Here is a 26,301-nt window from a genome sequence, read left to right on the forward strand (position 1 = left end):
ATATTTCCTTGTACAAGGAGCTACTTGTTTGACAGGCGGACCGGAGTTTTTGGGACAGACGTGTAATGTGAAGCGTAGCATTAGAAAAATATCAGCTGCACTAAGTCATTCCACTATTTTCGGTCGTTAACAGGAAATTTAAGCACTCTTTAATGGAGTTATATGACCATAAAGGATCTCATACAACTGTCTGAAACCGCTCTCTTGAGGGATTATTTCACTTTTATTTGTTTTTTTTATTTAAAGAAATTAAAACAAGAGAACAAGAATAGGATAAACCTGACCCCCCCCCCCCCCCCCCCAACACCAGGTGCTTATTAATTAAGCTCAAACTCTCAAAATTTCTCACAATGATTTGTTTTAACATGTTTAAAAAAATGGCAAGGAATGATCAGTAAAGACAATGAAATTATTTGACATAATTTCATTAACCTCTTCAAAATGATCTGACATGCAAGAACTCATCGGGTTTGGGTATGAGGAAAATATCTTTAGCAACCCCACCTTTTTAAGTACCATCTTTCCTCCCAATCCATTTGAATTTTGGAATGGGGAGTCTATAAAGTGCATATCTGTGTCTTCTGCTAATTAACAATTTTTAATTGTCAGAGTTCCCTTAATAATTATTTATCATCTCCAATGTTGTTTATACAACCACCAAACCAATACCATTATGGCTTTATTATCAGAATTTCAGATCAAATTATGGAAAAAATAATCATTTCCTACACAGTCAAATATTACAACATCGTCCATTTTCAAAAGCCACTTATCTGTCCTAGGAAATTGCCTAATATCAGAGCAGTCATTGCAATACAAAGTTTTAGAATTCTATTTTGCAAGTACTACATGAGTCACATTTCCCTATGTACTTTCAACACAATGCCTATTGCGGACATGGGCAACTTAGTCTATACTATAACTTCTCTGACTAATTATTCTGATTTCTATACACAGATTGGTAGAACTTCCTTAACAATACAGTATAACTATTTGGGGATTTTAAGCTTCATGACTTTATCTATTGTTCCTATATATTCAATTCCTAAAGCTTGAAAGAAAGATCTTTAAATGAACAGACATGTCAGAGCAAGACTGTGCAACATTACACAAAATTCAAAGGATTTAATTATCTTAAATGCCTAATTATGTTTTAGAAATCCAAATTATGAATGGTTTATTAGGACTTAGGGGAATCATTGTACAATTTTTCTTTTTATGTTATACCAGTTTTTTTTTTTTCTTTACCAGGAGGCAAACATCCTGTTTATAGATTGCTAACATCTATGCACATTTGTACAATCCTTCAGTTTACCACACAAACACCTTTTCCACCATATAATTCTCACTTCATAAACATCCAGCATTTTTTTTTGGTAATATATATAATATCAAAATATCAGTATTTAAAGACTTGATATTTTGACCGCGCATTTAATAACCAACACTGTTTTGTCACATTTTGATTCAAAATAACACCTCCATTTTTCTTCACATTATAACTGAGAAACATGTACTTCACCAATGATACTCCAACCTTTATAGTTCATATTCCAACCTTTAAGATTCATTTTTTTTTGTATAACTTCCCACTCAATTTAATTCACCATAATTGTTCCTCTTCTGAAATAATGACATAAGATTCATGTATTTTGCTACATATAAGTTAATTTATTCCGACATTTTGACATTTTTTTTAAAATTTTATTTTTCATCATTTCTTAGAAATTATGCACCTGTTAAAAGGAGCAAATATATATTTCTATACAATGCCCCCTTGGAAACAATTCACTGTTCACTCATACAAATTGGGTAAACAAAATACATGTACATACACTATAGAGATCAAAAATGGGACACATATCGGTCATGAAAGACTTAAAAATGCTTCAACCACTTAAAAATAAGTGACATTGCAAGTTAAAAAACAACCCTACGAGTCCCATTTCATGGCTGCAGGATATTACCCGATCTACAGTATAAAATTCATATGATGTAGATATCAACTCTCCATTCATGCACATTCTCAAAAATTCAAATTCATTCTTCATAAAAATATTGCCCTTCAAATAATATCACACACAATGGAATTAATTTGCCTAGCACTACATCAAAATCTACAACACATTTTTTCAAATACTTAACATGTAAAAAGAAAAAAAATAATTTCTTTTTAAAAAATAGAATTGTTCCCATATTCAAAGTCCATTATAACAATAAAATAGGTCGTTATCCGTGAAAATTATGTACAGATGACTGGCAGTGCGATGAAGTTGGCAAAAAATGACATCGCAATCAACTGTAGACGTATGCGGCAAGTTGTTTGAAACCCATATCTCTTGGGAATTCGTTCAAAAACTGTCCTTTGCATGAATTGGCTGAGAAAGACATCATGTCAGATGAAACCGATGAAGATGAGTGAGATGACTGGCTTTGGCTAGTGTTGTTCGATTCAAAGAGCACTCCGATGCTGCCATTTTCTCCTATGCGGTAGGACACGTCAAAGGGATCTACCCAGATGGTAAGTTCTTTAGGGATTATGGAAAATAAGACGTTATCACTAAGGCCACATGAAAGTCCTGCTTGAAGAATGAGAGGGTCCTTGGAGTGGTTGATGCGAATGCATCGATACCCGCTGCCTTTGTTTGGCTTGGAGGGAAACCAATGATTCTCGTATTTAGCACATAATAAATTCTGCAGATTTTCGTTAAAAATACTAACTTGCTGTTCATTCACATACTTGGAAGTCCGAAGAATCTTTGCCAGAAAATCAACAGCACTTTTGACTTCTTTTTTCATTGTTCACAGACACGATTGTTCTTTTTGGGGGTGAAATATTTCTTCAAATTTCTCGATAACCGTTACCAATTTTGATAAATGAAGTAGTTCTTCAAGTTTCTTTCGATGGATTCTTTTCAATTTTTTTGGTTTGAGACTGGTTATATGCACTGCGGCGGTTTAAAACCGACAGAGAGCTTTTCTGCGTCTTCTTTGTTTGTTCGCTTCTCCAGTAATGGCGACTACTCTGTGTACATTGGTTTATTAGTTCCGTGACGTCAATCTCTGTGACCTCACAATCGGAAAATTCTCGACCAATGAAAAGATGGGATATAATGAGCTCCCTTCCATATATGGAAACCGCTAATTTTAGAATTAAACGTCACAACACACTTGTTTACTATTCAACTGTGACCGCTATTTTCCTTTGTAGTTACGCTGTTGACCTATTTAGACACGTATGATAAAAACACTCGAACATGCCAGAATATTAATACATGAGGCAATCTGTCGAAATAACCCAGTTCATACGAAATATTGCTATTACTAAAACACCAAAAACTAGGCCTATATTTTGGTGAGTTTATTCGTATTTAAGTGGAATTGGAGGAACATGTTAATCGATGAAAATTTCATGACATAGGGTGATTTTACACACGATACACAGGGCAACAACAGTCAACACGATAAACATCGCGTCAGACATGAGGCCATCGACGGGATCTGACATTGAAATGACACTTGTCAAACGACAGGAGGTATCCTGCGATGAACTTTGTATAGACACATTAAAGTGAATCTTGACATGGCAAATAGTTAATTCAATTTCATAGTGATACGGTAATTGGCTTTAAAACTTTTTTAATGATACTGGGCGAAATTTTATGTTTTTAAATTGACTCGATCATGAACAATGACTAATTCTTTTCAATATCGTATGATGTTAGAATCAGCTCACATACGCATAGTATGTATTCATTTATTTGGCTATTTTCTAATTTTTTCTACTAACATTTCATTCTATTCTTTTTTATTAATTTTTTTTTGCGGGGGGGGGGGGGTAAATTTATCTTTATACCTTTCCATTCCACGTCTGCGTTTCAGTTATATTAATTTGAATCCATTTCTAATGTTAATCCCTTTTTTTCTTTTAAATTTTCGCAAAAAGAATCAGTTAAAATTTAACTGAGTTTCTGGCATTGCTTTGATTTATGAAGCGTTTACCAGTAACAATTCACATATGGCGGCTGATAAAGTGTACTAACAAACATCCCGACACCCCTGACAGCTAAACACAATTACACCGTGAAAAGCAGGTAATTCGTATCCATAGAAACACCCGTTAACTTACGTGTAATCAAGTAATCGGCTTGAATGTTTGAGATAATAGGTTTTCAGGTAAATATTGCTCAGAGTTACTGGCGGTGGATCAAAGAGAATGTGAACGAGAGAGAGAGAGAGAGAGAGAGAGAGAGAGAGAGAGAGAGATTTGTGATAGAAATAGTTGACTTATTAACAGGATTAATGAAATAATAATAAATGCTCATCAATATCAGCATAATATAAGCTTTTCAGCTCTAATTAAAGTTCTAGCTGGTATTTCATTTATTTAATTAATTAAGGATAGCCAGAGAAAATAAAGCTATTCAGGAATATTATAAATGATAGAATGGAAAGATGTAAAATTTAGTGTGGGAAATCATGCATTAATCTTTGGCATTGTACATGTATGTGCAGAACTTAAATGTAAAGTATTGAAATGTCACATGGCTAGAGGATCGTGGCAGTACTCAACGAGAGACAACTCGACCAATGATAATTCTTTATAATGTTTAATAAACAATAGGAGTTACCTTCCGCTGCGTTTAATAAGGTATGTTTAAAGAAAGTATTAATTTTTTACACAAGGTTGGACAATGCTCCTAAATATGTTATGGGTTCTCTGAAAAGATTGAAGACAAAATCTCAAATGCATATAAATTTTGAGTTTGTAATCGTGTAATCGGAATAAACTTACATTAGATAAAAAAGGTTATGTTTAATTAATTTTTATTCTACCATGTAAGTGACTTTCATTCTATAATTTCGATTATTTCCTCTAATTTTTGCATATATAATAGGCCCAGAATCACTCCCTATCAAAAACGAACATCCTCAATGTACATTCACTTTTATTTACAGGACTTTTTATTTATCATTTCAAAAAATGGGATGAATTGTATATTTGATATGCTTATAGTGGCGTAGCTGCCATTAGACACTTAAGGCACGTGCCTACACTTAATTTTTTTCAGAAAAAAAAAAAATAATTAGAAACAAAACTGTAAAAAAGAAAGAAAATAAAAGACTAAATATCATTTTCGCCACTGATAGAGAGAAATAACCACCGATCTGTGCAAAGTAATAAATTTAACCTGCAATAGTTAACCGGCTGTTTCACTGTAGAACTCCTTATAAAATGTCTTTAAAATTTCTATATGCAAGTAATTAAATAGAGATATAGAACTCCCCTGACGTTCACGTGGTATTAATTGTCATTTAATCAATAATTAATTAATTTGAATTAACAGCAATTAACTTTTTTATGGTTCTCCACACTAATTTACCACTTTTTAAAAAAATTCTTTGTGGGTAGCTTTTTTCTGATTAAAAAAATTATATTTGTTCATTATTTATTGTAAAACATTGTTTTGTGTCTGATTATTTTTGAATACTTTATAAATAACTTTCGTCTTCATGTTCTCCAAATTTGATTACGCAGAAAAGGAATATGAAAACTCTTCTAACTTAAGATTTCTGGTTAAGAAGTTGGGGACTGCACTTTTTTATCTTTTCTACTTAATATGAAATTTCATTTTAAAGATACCCATAATTTTGTAAATGTATTTTAAACGCCCAGAATTTGTCACCCAGGGGTCTCAAAGTCGTGAAATTCATTTTCCGTCGGGGGGGGGCTTCCCCCCCCCCCCGAACCCCCTACAAGGGCGCTGCCCTGGACCCGCTGGGTGCCTTGAGCGGCCCCCGGACCCCTCGTCGCACACAGAGTAATTTGTGCCTATACTTCATCAAAATTCATCATAGTTCTAGCTACGCCCCTGGTTTATATATTTAGATATCAAGTGCAAACACATCCCCTTCAGTTGTCATTTCATTGACCAAAAAAAAATAACAACAACAACAACAACAAAATCCAAAACGTGAAAAAAAACTATTTCGTGGTGGTGTCCACGTTTTCGGGGGGGGGGGGTCCAAAGTCATTTTTAATTTGCTTTTTTTGTATTTATATTTTTAATAACTCTACAAATTCCAAGGGGGGGGGGGGGTCCCCCAACCCCTTTCTATAGATACGCGCATGCATTTAATGAAAACTCAGTGGAATAGACACATAAAGACTGCACCACCCTCGTCCCTCCCCGATATTTTTGTGTCTACATGCATTTGTCCTTCTTGATTTTTGACTTTTTAAAGTGATTTGCAAATATAATTATGTCAATGAAAATAAACATATTGCATTCAGATTTTTTCTTCCTCTTGGCCAAATTAAGTTAAGATATCGTCTTGATTATGCAGTATGACATAGCTTCCTAGGTCAAAGATAGGTAACTCTTGCAGATTTTCGAGTGGCGGTAGACATAAACATTTACATCAATTAATGCACCAAATTGCTTTACTTTGATGAAAAAAGAAACAATACATGTATATTTATTTCCGCTCCCCACAGAATGAGCTTTTTTTTTTTTTTAAAATAAAGATTGTTCCATGCACGGGGACAACAAATTAAAACAAAAATGTCCAGGACTCCTGTTTTCGTTTTAATTTTTCAGAAAAAAGTTTTTTCTGTCTATTCACCTTATTTGCTAATGTCACCCACCTCCTGCACGATGTATCTTTGAAAAAAAATCAAAAGGTGAATTTTTTCGGTTAAGTATAGGACCTTTTGTCATAATTTGGGATTCGATAATCATTTTTCTGATAAAGATATTTGAGATATTCTGCATGTATATGTGAAATCCAAAGAGAGAGAGAGAGAGAGAGAGAGAGAGAGAGAGAGAGAGAGAGAGAGATTTTATTCACCAGGTTTGAATTAAATATTCTTTTTTATATAAGACATTTGTTAATTGATTGTGCACTCTCTCGCTAAGAGAGAGAGAGAGAGAGAGAGAGAGAGAGAGAGAGAGAGCAAATTGAAATGTTTCATTTTTTTCTCAATAAGTTTTTTTTAACCCAATGACAATTATTAGGCTATTTTCCCATTTTTTTCACATTCCTTTTCTCACTCCGTACTGAATTAACTTCTCCAATGAAATCTCTTGTCGCTGTACCCACGAAGAATACGATCCCGTAGAATTTTATTATTAACATGATATCTTTTGATTAATCAACTTCACGAAGCAGATCTAGATAAATAAAAACAATTAACTCGAAAGAAATGATAAAACCTCCAATTCGAATTTCATATTATTTTTAGTTTCTTTTGATTCATAGTAAACGATTATGGAAAAAAAAATTCTGGACATGCACCCACATTATAGGGAATAGTATAGAGGTATCAATGTTTGTGTCGATGGGTGTAATTAAAAATAAAATATTGAGAAAAAAAAAATGAAACAATTTCAATTTACACTTATTATTTTAGCATTGTTTATGTTTGTAAGTTACTTTGCACCCATCCTTTTGGAAAATATGAATAAATTAATTTTTATCTCAAATACGTAGATACAAGTATAACCCTTATTTTACCTGTTTTTGCTCAGAGCAATTTAAGGGGTTAGAGGTTTGGGGGGGGGTTATAAATATATTCATCCCCTTTAAAAATATAATTTGAGTGTTTGTTATGTTGCATTTCAGTTCAATTTTGTTCAAAATCCGATGCTTTTAATCGTTCAAACTGAGATAAGAAAATTGTTTTGCAAATCTCTTTGTTGAACACTTTAAAAGGTTTGAAGGGAGGTTCGAGTTGATTCCCTCTTACACCCACCACTGTTTAATCCGCGGACCTTTCCTTTTCCCCGCCTTTTTTTCTTTTGCTCGTCAATTATTGAGATGAACTTTCCTTTCGCTCATTGTATATAGTCAGACATATAGGATCGTGGATACATGCATGAAATGCTGACCAATATATATATATATATATATAACTATTTGGATTGACAAAGTATGTATTAATTTCATAGAGGTAATGACATTGATGAAATCGTTTATATTACTGATTTTATCATTACTTATTTACAAAACACGGATTATATTGATATTATAGCATGAAAAAACAACAAGCAAACAAACAAACAAACAAACAAACAAACAAACAAACATGACTTACTTGAAATAAGCTTGCTATTGTTGTATTTTCCACTCCGAGACAACATAATGCTATATCTTATGGTAAAGTTTGCTTACACGACAACTGAAGACTCTGTCCAACAAAGTAAAACAAGTACGAAGGTTATGGTCTTTTATATTCGACATTATTCAATGACATTTCAAATACTTGTCAAATGAATGAAGTGAAAGAAAAAAAAAACGAGGGTCTAACCCAAGGCCGCTATGATCTTTACTTTATGTGCATCTATGAAAAGGGTAATACTCTGTATTGACACATAGTGTTTCAAGGTCTTCAAAGTAGAATATTATACAATATAGTTTGCTGTCTTGGTTGTATATAATATGTTTATGTAAAACTACGAAATCTAGGTTGATTTCTTTGGGGTAATATTTACAAAAGATGCTGCACAATAAAAATTACGATATTCATGATTTTATCAGGATTCTGCATGTCGAAAAATCACTTCTTTTGAATTATAAATACATAATTACATATGTATATGATTTAATGATTTTCAAATAATCAAATATATATCCTTCATTAAATTAATGATTTAAAAATGCCACAAACAATAGCAGTTTCAATCAAATTAAATGATCATAAAGGAACAAAAATTAATGATATAAATATCAAAATTTACCTCAGCTATGACCTGTGTTTTCTCTAGGGCTTATAACCTGTACCGGAAAATGTGTATCTTGTTTTATACAGGGAGTTCAAAGTTCAAACATCCATTCATTCATTTCAGGAAGTCTATTTTATAGAGGGTACAATAATTAAAATAGAAACTGAATTTAGAAGATATAGAGTTGAAAAGATAAAATTGAATGAAGGTGTAAAAAAAAATATATGATGCTCTTCCGAAGAAGTTCAATGATAGACGCATAATTTGTAGAGTCCGTCATTTTCATTTCAAGAACGATAAAAAAAAAAAGAGATTACGGAAAGTTAATGATAGATTTAATATTGATCGTTGAAAGCGGAACAATACTTGAGGCATATACAGCTGAAAAAACTTTTTAACCTAACATGCTTTTGTTTTGGCATGTTTTGGGAATAAAGATATTGCTACTATGTAAAGGCGCAAACAAAACAAATATGAAAAAGTTTTTAAGTTTATTGAGTTTTTATATTTATTAATAGTTATTTATAATTTACTTTGTAGTATTTACTTGCCTTTTTTGCACGAATAATAACCTTAATGCAATAAGCCATGTTATAAACTAAGTTTTCACAAAAATACTTGTGGTATACTTTCTCTCTATAGAGTGTTTTTCACCTATCTTTTTTTAATTTATATGTTGTTAGCCTGTTTTGAGTAAGGTTCGGTCTTCTTTATTTGAACCCAAATGTTTTTATCTGGGTTTGAATCGGGGCTACATTGCGTTTGAGAAACTCTCTTGTGCATTCTGCCTGGAAATTGAGAAGCAAAACATAGAGAGCCTGAAACTATGACAATCAAAAAAAAAAAAGTATCAAATTCAAAATTAAAAAACCCCCAACTATTTCATGGAGTGGGGGATGTCTTTTCAACAACAACAATTTAAGTTATTCTAATTATGAGTGAGAGTATCACCGACGTAAGGTTGACGAGCTCACGGATTAAAACAGAACAATGAATTTCTTTCAGTTTTAGAGTGAATGTAATGCTTATGATTGCTTACTGTATTAGAATCGATTTCAGTGGTAATACCGTGGCGATTACACAGGTGGCAGGACGAAAAACCTTATTTTCAAATGACGTTGTTACGCGCCAACGTCACCGTCACGGTTGGTTGGAAGCCATTCCTTTCCTCTCTGACAAGGGGATAAAATTTTCTATAGTGGAAAATTAATAACTAACTGCATAACAACATGTTGTTGCCTTTTCCTTCACATAGGCAATTCAATTACTAGACACCATGGGACTCCCATCAGTGGTATTATGATTGCAAGAAATTCATATCGACTGTAAATAGTGAAAAGCGATGTGTATACCTCCAGTGCATCAAGTAGTACTACAAAATCTGTTAACAAACCTGATATCATTTCATCTTCATAATTGATGATTTATTTTGAAGTAGTTATTTTAAAATAGCATATGTTTATGGGTTTTTACCTTTTTTCCTACGTGACGTTATACATTTCACGGTTGAGTAATTTTGAACACCGATTTTAGTGCACAGTAACCAAGATACACTTCTGACAAATTTTCATAATTTTCGGCCACTAAGTCAAAATATTTCGCATATTATGTTACCCTGCGTTTCTTTTTCCTTTCAGTATATATCACAGAGCTTCCACTGGAGCGAAAATATTTTTCGCCACTTTTCGCGATGAAAGGAATCACATTTTTACATCTCGTCTCGACAAGTGTACAGTGTTAAACACTCCACTAATAGCACTATTTCAAATTGTTTATATCACAGGCATTGTTTTAAAATTGTAAAATTTAAAGTTGTATCCACTTACAAAACTGATATAGGGATTATTTCTACATTTATACAATTAATTTGATACTGATATTAGCCAACTCTTGACAGTAGATCCTCTTGTTCATAACTTTTTAGCCTGGGGAGGGGGGTTACAGACTTAGTAAAGATATATGACATTTTTTTTAAAAATGAAAAAAATAATATAATAGGCGAAAATTTTAATCATATCAACAATTTATTGTGAAAAGAAGTAATTAAAATCAGGTTTATAACTTGGCTTAATTTAACAACTTGGACACTGGGTGTATATGCATGTAAATTCATATAACTGAAAATAATTCAGCGTAATTGACAAAAGTATTGTTTTGTTTCCAACCCAGTATCTCTTTCACTCTTTGTCAGTTTATGGTACAATGAACACACTATTTTGACTTTAATCAGGTAAAATTAGCAGCCATGCTCTGCAATTTTCGTCATGTTTTCCTACTTTCGGTTAAAAAAAAACAATCTATATAGATCCAGATTTTATTGATTAAAATCTTTTATTAACTAACTTCATCTCCCAAACACACTTCGTCTTTCCTTGTTTAATCCATCTTATATTATTTCAAGTAATTTTGTATCCCCTTACTGCTCCAGGCTAAAGTTACCTACTAAATCAGCTGTGTGCGTTCAAGCGAGACGTGATTTCCTACATGTACATTGCTTTGTTAGTTTCATGGAGTTTTCACACCCTGAATTCACACTCTACTTGCATTAAATAAACAAAGGGGCTAATCTGTATACATTGAATAAACAAAGGAGATAGCCAGGAGTACACACACTTTTGTATGGTATATCTAAAAAAAAGTTCATTTTCGCCACTTTTGAATTTCTTTTCGCCACTTTTGGAAAAAAATCGCAATTGGCGCAAATGGCGAATCACAGCTCGAGCCCTGATATATCAATATGACATTGATATACTTTTTCTCTCTTTCTCTCAAAAAAAAAAAAATAAAAAAAAATAAAAAAAATAAAAATCGCAACCTATTATATAAAAGAAGAGAGGCTTAGGTGCCATATCGCTGATCTAACAACAATAGCCAACTGTAAAAAAAAAAATCAGTCGAGTGAGTAATGTGGCTAAGTTTATTTTTCTAACTATCAAATAAATGAGTCAACCACTGTTTCATATGTGTTCACAAAATAAAGAAAGATGAGAGAGAGAGAGAGAGAGAGAGAGAGAGAGAGAGAGAGAGAGAGAGAGAGAAAATTTTCATGGTATGGAAAATTCATAATTGCTCACTTTTTCCTAAATAGAATGCGATGCTTTAAGTCACTTATCGGCCCCTACATCTACCGAACTTACTACAGACTGGATAAAATAAAAACGAAACGAAATAGTACTAAAAACAATCATTCTTCCATTATTTCTAAAAGACACATTTCCCTTTTATAATATTTACTAGAACCTCTGGGAACAAGACAACCCTTAAATATCTTTTAAATTTCTATATCTCAGATCCTGAAGTGACGTCATCACCGAAAAGATATCCAACCAGGCTCAAATAATTATTTATCGTATTTAATATTAGCAAAAATATTGACCAAGCCAAGACCCTTTTTTTCAAAGTGCGTTAATATTGTCGATATTAACGCACTTTGAAAAGAAATATTTTTGTTTCAAAGTGTGTTAACTTAGTCCCAAATTTAACGCACTTTGAAAAAAAAATTCAAAGTGCGTATTTTTTCAAAGTGCAATGTAACAGTGCGCAAATGGTAACATTTGCCGGATGCCTCACATGGAATCAAATATGATTAGCCGAAGCCAATCACAAAAACTTAACTCTTGTCTAAACAATTTCTTTATACAAAAGTCCCGACGAAAAAGTGCATATTAGACTGTAACTGTGGTTAACCACAAACATAACATTTGCGGCATGGTCTTTCAAAATCATGAAGTCTTGCATATCTTAAGATGCAAGGATGTATTTAAAAGTACGTCCCTGAAAAAAAGAATTTGCCATTGATTTTTTTGCTTGCCATTTCTGACAGGAAATCAAGGTAAATCAGGCAACCTTTCTTATTTTATTGTCAGTAATGCTATGGTGATATTATGTTTAAACTGCGTTTTAAATTTCGAGAGAACATGGAGGCACTGACTTATATGGCACTAAGACTTTTTAATATTCTTTATTTCCGTGTGTAAGATTTGTTTTTCTCTTTACTCCACATAAGTGAAAAATTACGATAGACATGCCTTAATTAATTCGTCGTAAATAAAACCATTAAGCAGAATTAATGTAGTCTACTTATGTATCAAGTTTAATTGAAATCAGACTACAATTGTAGGGGGAGTAGCATTTCGAAGGGATTTAATAAAAAAGTTTTATTTTTTGGTAACCGTGGTTACGTCGTTTGTCGAAATAAAAACCGATAAATAGAATTAATATAATGATTTTTGGTGTATTTGAATAGCAAGACTAAAACTGTAGCAATATAGAAGTGTTTTGAGAAGTTATCATGGAAATTCGTTTTTTTTTTACTAACCATGACACCACCGTTCGTCAAAATCAAAAACTGATACATAAAATTATGTACATGCATCTTGGTGTAATCAGCAAGTCTATTGCCGCCAGGATTATTGAAATTGAACAAACACTGTAGGAATAGTGGTTTGAAAGAATTTCACAGAAATTTCTATTTTCCGTGTCCATACAAGACAACACCGTTTGTATAAATCGAAAACCCATATACATATATTATCTTGGTGTAATTTTCTTGTATTCCAAGTCATGGAAATCAGAGCAAAACTGTAGGAGGTGTAACATTTTGAAAATTTGTTTCTAAATGTAACATTGACATCATAGACAACTGCTTCTTCAATGAAAATTGAACTCGAAATGTACATGAAATGTAAAATTCAAAACCAGTAATCATGCTTTAGTCCGATTAAAAAATACGAATTGAGAGCACAGCAAACACGGACCTCTGAAAATATCAGATACGGGATCAGGTGCCATGGAGGAATAGACATCCTCTACCGACGTGAGCCCTTTGTCTTGATTGAGTAAACGGAGTAATCCAGATATCCAGATTTCTGCTTTCACTGATGCACATGCACTTAAAGACATACGCAACGTACCTTACCTACTGATAATTTTTCAAGATATTCTTAATTCAAGATTATAGTGCCATCGGATATTCGTAAACAAAAAAATCAGCATGCATTACCAGGAGTTTTGAAAAGATATCAATTGATGAAAATTCTTGTATAATTCAAAGAAAAATATACAAAAATTACTAAACATTTATTCTAGATGTTTTGTTTATAAAAACTTGTTTTAGAAGAAGTGTACAACAGCATATATAGACATTAAAGTATAGCACACAGTTCCTTTAAGTATTGGAACTTTTCAACTCCGGGGAAAAAGACAATAAAGTTCAAATTACGTTGCATATGTCCTTCATTTTGTCATTTTCTGAATACAGAGGTTTACCCTCATCATCAAACGGATCCGATATTTCTCTCTAGAATCTGAGTAACGGTCAACTTTGGATTGTATTTTATCATTACTGTACATGGTACCAGTAACCTGATCACCAGAGGAGGTGACACAGAGATTGTAAGATGCCACTGTTCACCTTCTCTGTCTTTCCATTCTATTTTTAAATTCAAACTTCTAGTTTTCCAGTCAGAGTATACTACATTCCCATCAAGTGCCACTGCGATTTCTCTGATTTTGTTTTGATTTTCTTAATAAGTGAGCATATACATGCATTGGCTTAAATTGGTCTTTGAAACTTCATTCGATTCTTCATGCAAATGCTCTATCAGACTGCTCATAAAATTGATTTTTATCTCTTCACTTTCTGCTGTCAACTTAGTATGGTGTTAATTTTTCTATGCTAGTCTCCTCCATGTTTTGTCATCACCATGACAAGTTTTTTTTTCATATTCTCAGTCTACATCAGCTCTCTGAGTTTCTATGTCAGTTTCTACTTCTTCATATCTTGAAAAAATTATATTTTTTAATTCTTCATTTTCTTTCCCAATAACTTCTCTCTTTAAATTAAAAAAATTAGAGAAAGTTGAAATGGTATGCCCTTAATGTGTATCAGATACAATATACACAAAGATCTAATATACAGAGAGGTTGCACGTTTACATTGAAATTCACAGCTCTTGGATTGATGTGTTTTATACACTTAGGATATACCAAGGTTATTTTCTTTTGTTGGAATGGGACACTTCATGTTTGTCATAGTCATCAGAAATATGTTTCCTTATACAAGGCATGCGCAGATTTACATGTCAGAAATCACAGTACAGCGAACTCACAAAGGTCTCATCAGACAACAGCTTTGGGAACTGGAATACACGTTAAATCTAAAATATAAATGATACATCATTATAATTGAAAAGTATCGGTTTATTATTTATTTTTTAGATTAGGATTTAATAGTTTGTAAAGATGAAAGACGATTGCTTACTCGAAAAATAAGTATGTCATTCTTCTCACATGTAAAATGTACTGGTTTAGTTTTTTTTTAGCTCTACTGGTCAGAGACCAGAAGAGCTTATGCGATAGTAAGGTGTCCGTCGTCCGTCTGTCTGTCTGTCCGTCCGTCTGTAAACAATTTTTCAAAACGCTACTCCTCCTACAGTTTTGGTCTGATTTCAATATAACTTGGCACACAAGTAGACTACACTAAGATACATAATTCTATATATCGGTTTTTGATTTCAATGAACGGTGTTGCCATGGTTACTAAAAATAGAAATTTCTGTGAAAAACTTTCTTCAAAACGCTACTCCTCCAACAGTTTTGATCTGATTTCATTATAACTTGGCACACAAATAGACTATACTAAGATACATAATTCTGTATATCGGATTTTGATTTCAATGAACGGCGTTGCAATGGTTACTAAAAATAGAAATTTCTGTGAATACATTCAAAACGCTGCTCCTCATACAGTTTTGATCTCTTTTCAATGTAACTTGGTACACAAGTAGACTACACTAAGATACATAATTCTTTGTATCGATTTTTGATTTTGATGAACGGTGTTGCCATGGTTACTAAAAATAGAAATTTCCTTGAAATACATTCAAAATGCTACTCCTCCTACATTTTTGATCTCATTTCATTATAACTTGGCACACAAGTAGACTACACAAAGATACATAATTCTGTTTATCGGTTTTTGATTTCGATGAACAGTGTTGCCATGGTTACTAAATCTAGAAATTTCCTTGAAATACTTTCAAAATGACTATTCCTCCTACAGTTTTGGTCTGATTTTAGTATAACTTGACACACAAGTAGACTACATAATTCTCTGTATCAGTTTTGGATTTTGATGAGTGGTTTTGCCATGGTTACTAAAAATTTTGTTTGTTTGTTTGTTTGTATGTTGTTTAACGTCCCTCTCGAGAATTTTTCACTCATATGGAGACGCCACCACTTGCCGGTGGAGAGCTGCAAATGTTGTCCTATACTCGGCACTTACGGCCATTGAGCAGTGAGGGATCTTTTTCGTGCCAGCAACTACTGCGACACGGGACCTCGGTTTATACGGTCTCATCCGAAGGACCGGTCTCCACGTCCCGCAGTGGGATTCGAACCCGCGACGTAAGGATCAACTCCTTACTTCGCGACTCTAGAGCAGACGCTCTAACCACTGCGCCACGCCGGCGAGTTACTAAAAATAGAAATTTTTTTGAAAAACTTTCAAAATGTACTCCTCCTACATGTTTTGTCTGATTTCAGTAAAACTTGGCATACAAGTAGACTACACTAAGATACATAATTGTCATTATTTCTTTTTGATTTTGTTGAATGATGTTGCCATGGGTACTTAAATCGAAATTTCTGTAAAATTATTTTAAAAGACTACTCCTCCTACAGTTTTATTCTGATTGCAATAAATCTTGCCACAAAAACAGACTAAACCATGGATCATTATTCTATTTATTGCTGTTGCAAAGTTTCAAGTCCAAGTCCTACTTTTATCTTCCTTTATAAGTACAACAAGTAGAGCTACAGTCTCGTCAGAGACTTCTGGTTTTTCATATGTCAACTCGATATATCCCCGTGAACTCAAAATAAAGGACACCACAGAGTGGTACACCTACTTCGTACTCAGATATTTTTCTGACTAGGGACGTTAACGGCCAACTAACAACTAAACTATGTTTATGACAAACAGGATGACGTCAGCTTTTTCATCGTCAGGTTTCCTGATTTATTACAGTTTCAGTAGCGAAATACTGTGATTTATTTATTGAATAAAAGTGATAATCTCTCACAGTGTGAAAGGATACCAAAGTGATATTTTCTCACAGTGTGAAAGGATATCAAAGTACATGTATATAAATATGCCACAATCACCTGCATACAATGGTATATGTCTCCCAACTGTTTCGGTACTCAATATAATGTTCTGAGCGCGAACATAATTTAAAACCGAGACATTTTTGATGTTACATGGTTTCATCTAACTTGTTTCAAGTCAGCATTTTTCAAGTTCAATGGCCGTTAACATAACCTTTTTTGTATATACAACCTATCGTTGGGTCGTATTTTGACTATCATGTTTCCCATCAATGGTTAGGCCATTTTGAAAAAAAAAAAACCATTTTGGCTACAAATTATTCCTTTTATCTAATCAATGCATAGGTGATGGTTGACAGGAAATGCTTACTCCTCCCAGACACCCAATTCCATCTCTGTTTTTCGTATGCTTTACCGGATTTATGATGTTGTTGATTGTCTTCACCTTTTACATTTATTAAATTGATAACAATACTCATTATAGATTTACTGTGACACATATTGATTCATATTTGAAACGTTCATTGATTCTGATTTTAAGCTTTTCAGAAGAATGAATGTACAATCGTTAACTATATTTCTTCTATCATTTTACAAGTTAATAATCTTCTTTAATTATAAAAGAGTTACTTACGTCTAGGTTAAAGAAAAACAACTGTTTGCGAAAGCAGCTGCAGTCCCTTTTTGAAATAAAAATCCAGAAATAGCGGACCTTCTTATTACTTGATGGTGCAAAAATACAGATGGGTGAATTAAAAGAAAATGACCAAACACATATTTATCAACCTGCACTAAAAATACAGGCAATGGGAATAATTTTTTTTTGTCTCAGCTTATGTCTTTAGATAGTGTCTAAATACCTGCCAAATACCTCATTGATATCTCAATTCACAAAAAATGATGCTAAAAATGTCAGGAGTGTAACGCCTTTTTGTGACATGTTTTGAAAATTTAATTTTTTCTGAAGATCTGTTAAATAATTTAATAATGGTTTATGTTGGAAATAAAGACTTTCCGGATAATATTCAAAGTATTGAGCTTTAATAACAGAAAAAATGTAATGTTGCCAAAAAAAACATTTTAAAAAATCTGAAAGACAGTTAAGTCAAAAAAGAATTTTCAAAGTGTAAAACAATAACTGATATACAATTTGAAACTTAAAATGTTATATAAATCACAAGTAACATTAATAAGAGTCAAGCATCTGTGCATACCCAATAATGTCAGGAGTGCAACATTTGATGTTTTGCTCACCAGCATGAAAAAACTTTCATTAGTCTATGATCCTCTGATTTTTATTTTCGAAAGTAAAGACACGAAGAGCATTTTTACCAAAAAGATTTATCAATTGCAGGGTCTGTCGTATTTCAGATCTATATTTCTATGGTCAGGAGTACAACATATTTTTTTTAATGATTCAAGTTATATGATGAAAAGAGTTTTATTCATGCCAAGAAATATTATTTAATTAATAATGATCCATTTATTATTAAAATCCTTCTCTTTTTCAATTTTATCAAATCGTATGTGTCTTTATCTTTTCTTTGATTTTTTTATGAATGTAAGAAATGAATACACTGTAAAAATGTTGTAAAATTCAAATAATTCCACTTCAACTTCACTGAAACAACAGAACAAGTTATGATGTAATTTTGGATTCACAATTCTACTTTAAAGACTCCCATGCTTTTGGCCAAGAGTAAAATAAATATGTTAGAATTATTCCTGATCAAATATGAAAAAGTATAAAGAAACAATCGATGATTAGAATGTTTCTGGTTGACCTCAGTTGCCTACAGTGTTTATCCTGTGAAGGAAAATATACTATAAAATACATTTTATCCTCTAAATATATATTTTTGCTAGTTTTTTTTGACATAAATAGGGAATAACTCAAGATATAAAACCAAATTTAAATAGTTTGATGCGTTTTAATTATGAAGTATTGGATAAAAAGTATTGCACAATTTCGTTACCACTTGATGTTGCCAATACTTTATGAATTTTTGTGTTCTATGGTTTTAATTTTTAATTTTACTACAGTCAGGAGTGCAACAAAACTGTTTCATAATTATCAATTATCTTTATCTATCTTTGCTAAAAAGTGAATTTAAAAAAAAAATGTTTGATACTATTTGGTGTTCAAAACATTATGTCTATCAACTAATTACAGACATTTTACAGTCAATTCAGAGAATAGTTTTCATCATATATTTTTAAATGCCGTGTAAGTGGACTTTAGAGCGAGACGCAAATTAAGCGATTTGTCCTTGAAAATCGGTATTTAATCTTAGTGAGACGTAGTTTTAGCGATTTTATGGTGCATAGAAAGATAATGGTTACTCTAATGCGGAATAAATTGTTAGCGATATTTAATTTTAGCGATCTCAACACCCTCGCTAAAAATGCCGAAATTGAATCCTCGCTAAAATTTCTGCTTATACGGTACAATGTATATTTATTACACAAATAATCATATTTTGAAGTCTTGAAAACATGAAAAACCTGCCGTAAATGATAAAAAATATCAAAACGACGAACTGATTTACAAACGAATAATTCGAATGGGTTATTGTGTGTTATAATTTTTAAAACAATAATAAATAAAATACATGTCAGATGTCAGGAGTGCAACACAATATTAAATGTACAATATTTATAGGGTCACTTCAAAATCTAGTATTTTTTGTGAGAAAACTTGTATATAAAAATTCTTTTTTGGCTTAGATTTAAGGAATTTACTTCAAAGGACAAAAAGTGATTTAAGGGAATTTCATTGTTTCATATTTCTTTCATATTTCAACTTTTCAATCCAGAATTGAAAAAAAATGTAAATTAACAACCAAGAAGCCATTTTTTCCACATAAACAAGAGAAGAAACTCAATCAAGGTTTAGTTCTAATCATTTATTTCTCTGATACCATTTGGAAGCATCAAAAATTATAATTTCTTTTGATGATATATTTTAGAAAGTCTTTTAGGATGTAATGATATTTTCTTTTTTCAAATAAAGATTTACTAATAAAAATTGTCGCCCGCGTGGCGCAGTGGTTAGAGCGTCTGCTCTAGAGTCGCGAAGTAAGGAGTTGATCCTTACGTCGCGGGTTCGAATCCCACTGTGGGACGTGGAGACCGGTCCTTCGGATGAGACCGTATAAACCGAGGTCCCGTGTCGCAGTAGTTGCTGGCACGAAAAAGATCCCTCACTGCTCAATGGCCGTAAGTGCCGAGTATAGGACAACATTTGCAGCTCTCCACCGGCAAGTGGTGGCGTCTCCATATGAGTGAAAAATTCTCGAGAGGGACGTTAAACAACATACAAACAAACAAACAAACTAATAAAAATTCTGAAGCTGTTTTTAATCTAATTGTCTATTCTATTGCAGCTTCAGGAATATTAACTAGAATGTATATGCAATATGATGATATAAGTGAAAAATGTGTTATGGGTAGTTGTATTTTAAAAAAAAAAATCAATTTGGTGGTCATTATTTTTTAATTCACCCAGATACGTTCGGTGTTATTTATAGTTATCTTTCTTGTGTGGTGTTATTTAGTAAGAGGGATGTTCCAAAAATAATGACACGTGGCTGTTTTCACCCACATTCATTAATCTTTGATCCTTTTATTCGTCGCTGCCCTTCAAAGTACCCACCCTTTGCCTGGGTACACTTTTTAGACGATCAGCCTACTTATGGAAACATTTTTCATACTCTGCAATAGGGACAATAGGGACACCAATCATGTATATATATATATATATATATATATATATATATATATATATATATATATATATATATATATATATATATATATATATATATATATATATATATATACATATACATACTGATAAATTGCAGACCCAAGGGCATTCCTCGTATATTATGTTAATTTAAAATAAATATGATAATGATCATGACAGCTTTGAGGAAAACAATCGAACTTAAAAATTGGAAAGAAATGCCAATCATAGAAAGAGGTATTTTGTAGATTGGTATTATTCAGCGTGATTATTATTCGACTTGCTCAAGATGTTCATGGATTTATCATTTATTTCTTCTTTTATATTTCACATATAACCTATCAGATCTGAAACATGTTCGTAAGAAGGTTATGAAAATTTAAAGCATAATATATAATATATGGGTAAACACACAATTACAAATTTTCATAATAATGGCTGCTTAACATATTAATTTCGGTGTCGTATTTTTGAACTTTCTTTTAACTCGAACAAAATATAAAAATAATAGATTTATAGCGACCATTTTTAGTGCAAATGTAACATTATCTATCAAATCAACACTATATTTCGAAATTGAAAGCCAGACACTGTACATTTAACTAAAGCGTTGGGCATAATACATGTATTCGATCCAATCACCAGCAGCAAGCTCATACACACATTATAAAACATTTTCCCTTTAAAAACGTGTACATGTAATATTTCTTTTCTTTTTTTTTTTTAATATTTTGCCTAAATTAAACTTTTCAAGATATTCCAGAAATAAAGTTTGTTTCTCAATAGCAACAGATAAAAAAACCTGTCTCATTCAACAGATGTTATTGATTTTATTTATCCCAGAGCGTAAACTTTTGAGTTTGTTAAATCTTGAAGTAATTTTTTTTGTTGAAAACGAATTATAATTTTAGTCATTTTACTCCCAAAGTCAAGAAATTGGTCATTGTATTAAAGAGTAATGAATGCAGATCTATACTTAAAAACATCTTATTAATGAATCTTTAAATTGTTCATGATAATTGTTATTTTATTGTAAAACATGCATTTCATTTTCCTCTAGATTGTCCATATTACCTACAGTACAGTAAAATACAAACTTGCATTCCTTTATCGTAAGATTTTTGTTACATGAAATTCCAAATCTGGGACAGAAAATAAACAAGAAGATTTTGAAAAACGTTCAAAAATAATATGTACAAAGAGATTTGAACATTGGCCAAACTACCTTTATCTAGGGAACCTAATGTATAAACTATTACAGTTCACTAGTGAAACTGCTCTTGAAAGTAGCCATAGTCTTAATTTTACAGTTTTCAGCTGACACATTCCCTATCAATTACACTGTATATTAGATAGATATATAATTGTTTTTTTTTGTTATATAAATCGTCATCTGCCACTTTTTTATTTGATGTCATCTATGCCATCATCTGCAAAAATTTTGTAAGTTTGATAACCTATAGTTATTGGCATGTTGACTGCAATGTCTATTTTTACTGTACTTTGTATTTTGTCTATTGCAGACCTGATGCTAAAAAAGAAAACACAGTTCGAATCCATGATTTACTGCTTTTTGGATCACAACATACAGTATAATACAGACACGTAGTATTGAGGAGGGGGGCTTTTCTGATCATATTTAATTGTTAATTTAGTATGAACATGTACATTGACTTCCCTTTTTTTTCTAGCATAGTCAAATCCTCCCGTGTATATTTGTTAAAAAAATCTAGTCAAAAAATTTGGAACCGTATCTTCCCTTTCACCCCCACCCCCTCCAAGTTTGGACAATATTCACATTGTATATTTACTTGTCAAAGACTCTTCAGGTAATTTGTCATTTATTTTTCCGCCTCTCCCTTTCAAAAATGATTCTATGTGCATGTAAAACACGGTGTGCTATATAGAACAAAAATCTTATGATTGAGAAACGGACTGATAACAGTGACACAACACTTCTTTTTTAATTTGCGTGGACTACTTGTTCTTAGACCGAATTACAAACACCTTTCCATTGTAGAATTGTTTAAAATCATTAATCTTTTCTTGCTATAGAATATTTATTTTTAAAATTTTTATATGAAAATAAATTAAGAAAACTATTTGATATTTCCTACATTTATACATTTTCAAACATAAATATGCAATTGATAATTTGCTTTTTCAAAGTATGAATGGCTAGGAAACTACAATTTTAACACTCCCTTCTTTAGCTTGTGAATTCGTTATTTTGTGCGTGCGATCTCGCAAATTTATTTGGTTGTATTAATTATGTTTCCAAAACATAAGATTTCAAACATTAGTTATTCATTTATAGTTACTGTGCAATGATTTTGATAAAAAAAATCCGAATGTCAAGGTTATTGTAGCTCTTGAGATAAAGCTTTCTTTCGAGGCTTGGTGTAAAATGTGGAGGATGGAGACTCCATAATGGAGTGTCAGAAACTGCAAGGGGTGGAGCTTCTTGAGTCAGATGATGTAAGAGGTGGAGAATCTTGTTGCAATTTTAGTACTTGCTAATTAGAACTGTCATCTCAATTTCTAATTTTCCGTGAGAACTTGTTAGAGTGTCACGTTATCCAAACAGTTAAAAGACAATTCCTCTGAAGTTGACTGAATGGATTTATTTTATCCCGAAACTCAATTTTGTGTAGACCATTTGACAATATCTTATGAAGTATGTTAATGAGAAACAAGAAACCGTGAAACAATTAATGATCTTCACATGTAAGCAAGGGAACAGCTTTGTTCTTGATTTAAAGTCTGGAGATAAGGGAGACTAAATAGAACAGAAACAGCATCAACGTTATCTATAGTGCGTTGTTGTCATTTTCTTTTCTCAAAGAATAAGAAAGGATTGAGAAATAACAACATGAGATTCAGCCCCCCAAAAGTACCTTTAGATATCAAAAACAAAAGGGGACATACATCTTGTGCTTTTGGCTTAAATTTTATTAGATAACAGATGCTGTGTGCAACGGAAACATATTAACTTCGGTGAGATTTGTGTTCCATGCTGCAATCTCACAGCAACACATGAAGTCTTGACATATTTAATTAGGTTTTAGGGTCTTAAACTGAATGAAAGATAAAATAGGCAAATGTTTTGAAATTGACATTAGAGGCTCCACCGCTTGCACTCTGTGACTCTCTATTTTGAAGCCTACATCCTCCAAATTTTAAACCAAGCCTTCTTTCGACCCTTATCTTGAGAGCTATTGGAAAATGACTTGAAACTCTTAACTCCTCTGTCTTACTTTTGCTTCCTCATTGTTCATATTTAACAGAAATAGGTTGCGTATTAGTTGAGCTTATAAAATATTCCCTGTTTATATTTCTAAAGGTTCTAAAGAAAAATGGATTAATACTTATCATTTGTTGTCTTACTCTCTTACTTACATCATACGTTTTATAAAACTTTACAAATTTCAAAGGAGAAGTTTATTCTAGGAGGTGATCTATTGTCTGATCCATATCTATGAATAACTCGATACTACATACAATAATTGCCCTTTCTGAGATGATTTATTGCAACTTTAATCCAAATTCATATCTCAAAGATTAAACTTTCTGTAGCAATTGATTTAGGAATTTTCCCTCTACTCACATTACTGAAGTATGAAGAATGATAAATTTCACATAAGGGTTAATCTTTCTCAGATCATGTGCCATGCTCTTGATACAAGGTCAAAATTGCATGACTAGATACTCGATTTATACAAATATTTCGGTTTCATAATTTTTCTTTGATTTTTATGGGGAAAATTTATTTTACCAAAAAAGTTTTTTTTGCTTTAAAAGATTTGGATAACTACATGTGCAAATAACTGGTTTATTACACATGTACCTAATTTCAAATCGTCCACTAGATGACTTTCAGACTAGATGTCCTTGTGGTGCTCTCCTATTTTCTGTTCTAATTTTAAAATATAGTATATATCTGTCCCCACTGTAGATAAACCTTTTCTGAATATCCTTGGAAACTTTCTGTAGATTTTGCATTTGAAGACGTGGAAGGTGCTTGATTCCACTTGTCATTTGTTTCCAGGAGAAAGTGTTCTTACTGTCTGTTTGGAAGCTACATTAGGTGTCTAACATTGTTAAATGCTTTTTTCTTTGAAAATTCAATCAGAATACCTACTAGCATATTGAAATGAGTTGTCCGCATTTTCAATTAACTGGCCCGTATATAAAATCTGTATAACTGGCCCGTATATGAAACCTTGCGTGAGTCCCTTATAGTTCTATAAACATAGAGGATATTCAATGATTTGTAGTTGAACATGAAATTTATTTCTTGAATGGAACGAGATTTGTTTTTGATATTTTCAGGAGTGCGAAGATTGGGTGAAATTATAAAAAAAAATATCCTGTCTCACGAGTGGTATAAATTCCACATCCAACTTCAAAAAATTGAATTTTCTGTTTTTTGCATTTTCTTTGCTTTTTCTTTTGCCCATATCTTTTGGGAACCCAGTGTTGTAAGCTGTTACTTCATAGTTGATCGGTCATGAGATATTTTAAAATTTTTTTAAATCGAGAATTTTGCCGCACCTTTGATATTTTTCCATTGTGAAAAAAATCACTTTGATATTTTTTCACTGTGAAAAAGCTCACTTTTATGACAGTTTTTTACTGTTGAAATTGCAATTAAGAGTACTATTTGTTCTTTCAGTCTCCAAATTGCCACAGAGGTACAGGTGACATTTCATTTGGTGCCAATCAAGAACGACAAGGGTCATGGTCAAATTAACCGTTAGTTCGAACAGTGTTGTGAACACTACATGCATAGATAAAGAATGAATTGATCATTTCTTTTCAAACTTGCTAGAGAGGTGGTAAATTAACCTGGTCAAAAGTCAAAGATACGCCGAGTTCTTTGTTGATAAGTGTCGTGGGTTATTATTTTGAATATATTTCAGTCTGAAAACAGTGGTAGGTGGCCAGAGAAATACGTCTGTTTATTTGAGGTTAGAAAGTTCTAAAATCAAGTCAATCAAACTAAGTCTTCAGTGTGCTAACGAAATGTAGCGTACCACTGGACTTTTCAGTCTCAAACTTGCAACAGAATGGTAAATGGTAGGGGAAGCAGACCTTATTTAAGGGTATGAAGATCAAAGAGAAAAATAAATAATCATTGTTGTAAACTACATTGTCAACACGATTAAAAGACCACCGCTTGAGCTTAGTTACCGAAATGTTTCGTGATCAGATGAAGAAGCTTGTTGAATCCAATGTCAAAAGGTCAAAGATCAAAGTTAAAGTCAGTAAGAATGTCAGGAGTAAGTATGTTTGGGTTTCCAAGTAGAGCATTGCATTATATTCATTCACTTTCCAGTTTCATACATGCCACAAAGACGCATGGTGCTCAGGAGAAGAAAACTGTTCTTGAACTAAAGGATCAGAGGTCAAGGCCAGTGAATGGGGGGACTGTGAACACCATATCAATTTATGTTGTGTGTGGAAAGCTGTATTTATGTTGCTAAGGGATGTTCGGCTTCGCAGTGAGTCGCTGTTTCTTTATTGATTGTAAAGACTTTCTGAAATCTGATTAGACCATTGTGTTTTCCTCTATAAATCGTCCAGACACTGTGTAAAAATGATACTAAATCACACAAATACTTGAACAAGGAATCAAGATTGAAGATCCTATTCACATTGAATGAAATTCATTTCACTGATTGTTTATTGCCATTGTGTGCTCTTTCCTGACAGATT

At 32.3% G+C, this 26,301-nt stretch overlaps 1 protein-coding gene across 1 annotated transcript; it reads right to left on the reverse strand.

Moving 5' to 3' along the window:
• Positions 1-1,648: 1,648 nt before the first annotated feature.
• On the reverse strand, positions 1,649-3,004 carry LOC133195934 (protein BTG1-like). Its single transcript, XM_061331917.1, has one exon. The coding sequence runs from the start codon at positions 2,797-2,799 to the stop codon at positions 2,296-2,298; it is 504 nt and encodes a 167-aa protein (XP_061187901.1). The 5' UTR covers positions 2,800-3,004; the 3' UTR covers positions 1,649-2,295.
• Positions 3,005-26,301: the final 23,297 nt, after the last annotated feature.

This window comes from Saccostrea echinata, unplaced genomic scaffold, assembly GCF_033153115.1.
Source record: "Saccostrea echinata isolate AGI-Se365-2 ecotype Australia unplaced genomic scaffold, CSIRO_AGI_Sech_v1 ptg000029l, whole genome shotgun sequence".
NCBI lineage: Eukaryota > Metazoa > Mollusca > Bivalvia > Ostreida > Ostreidae > Saccostrea > Saccostrea echinata.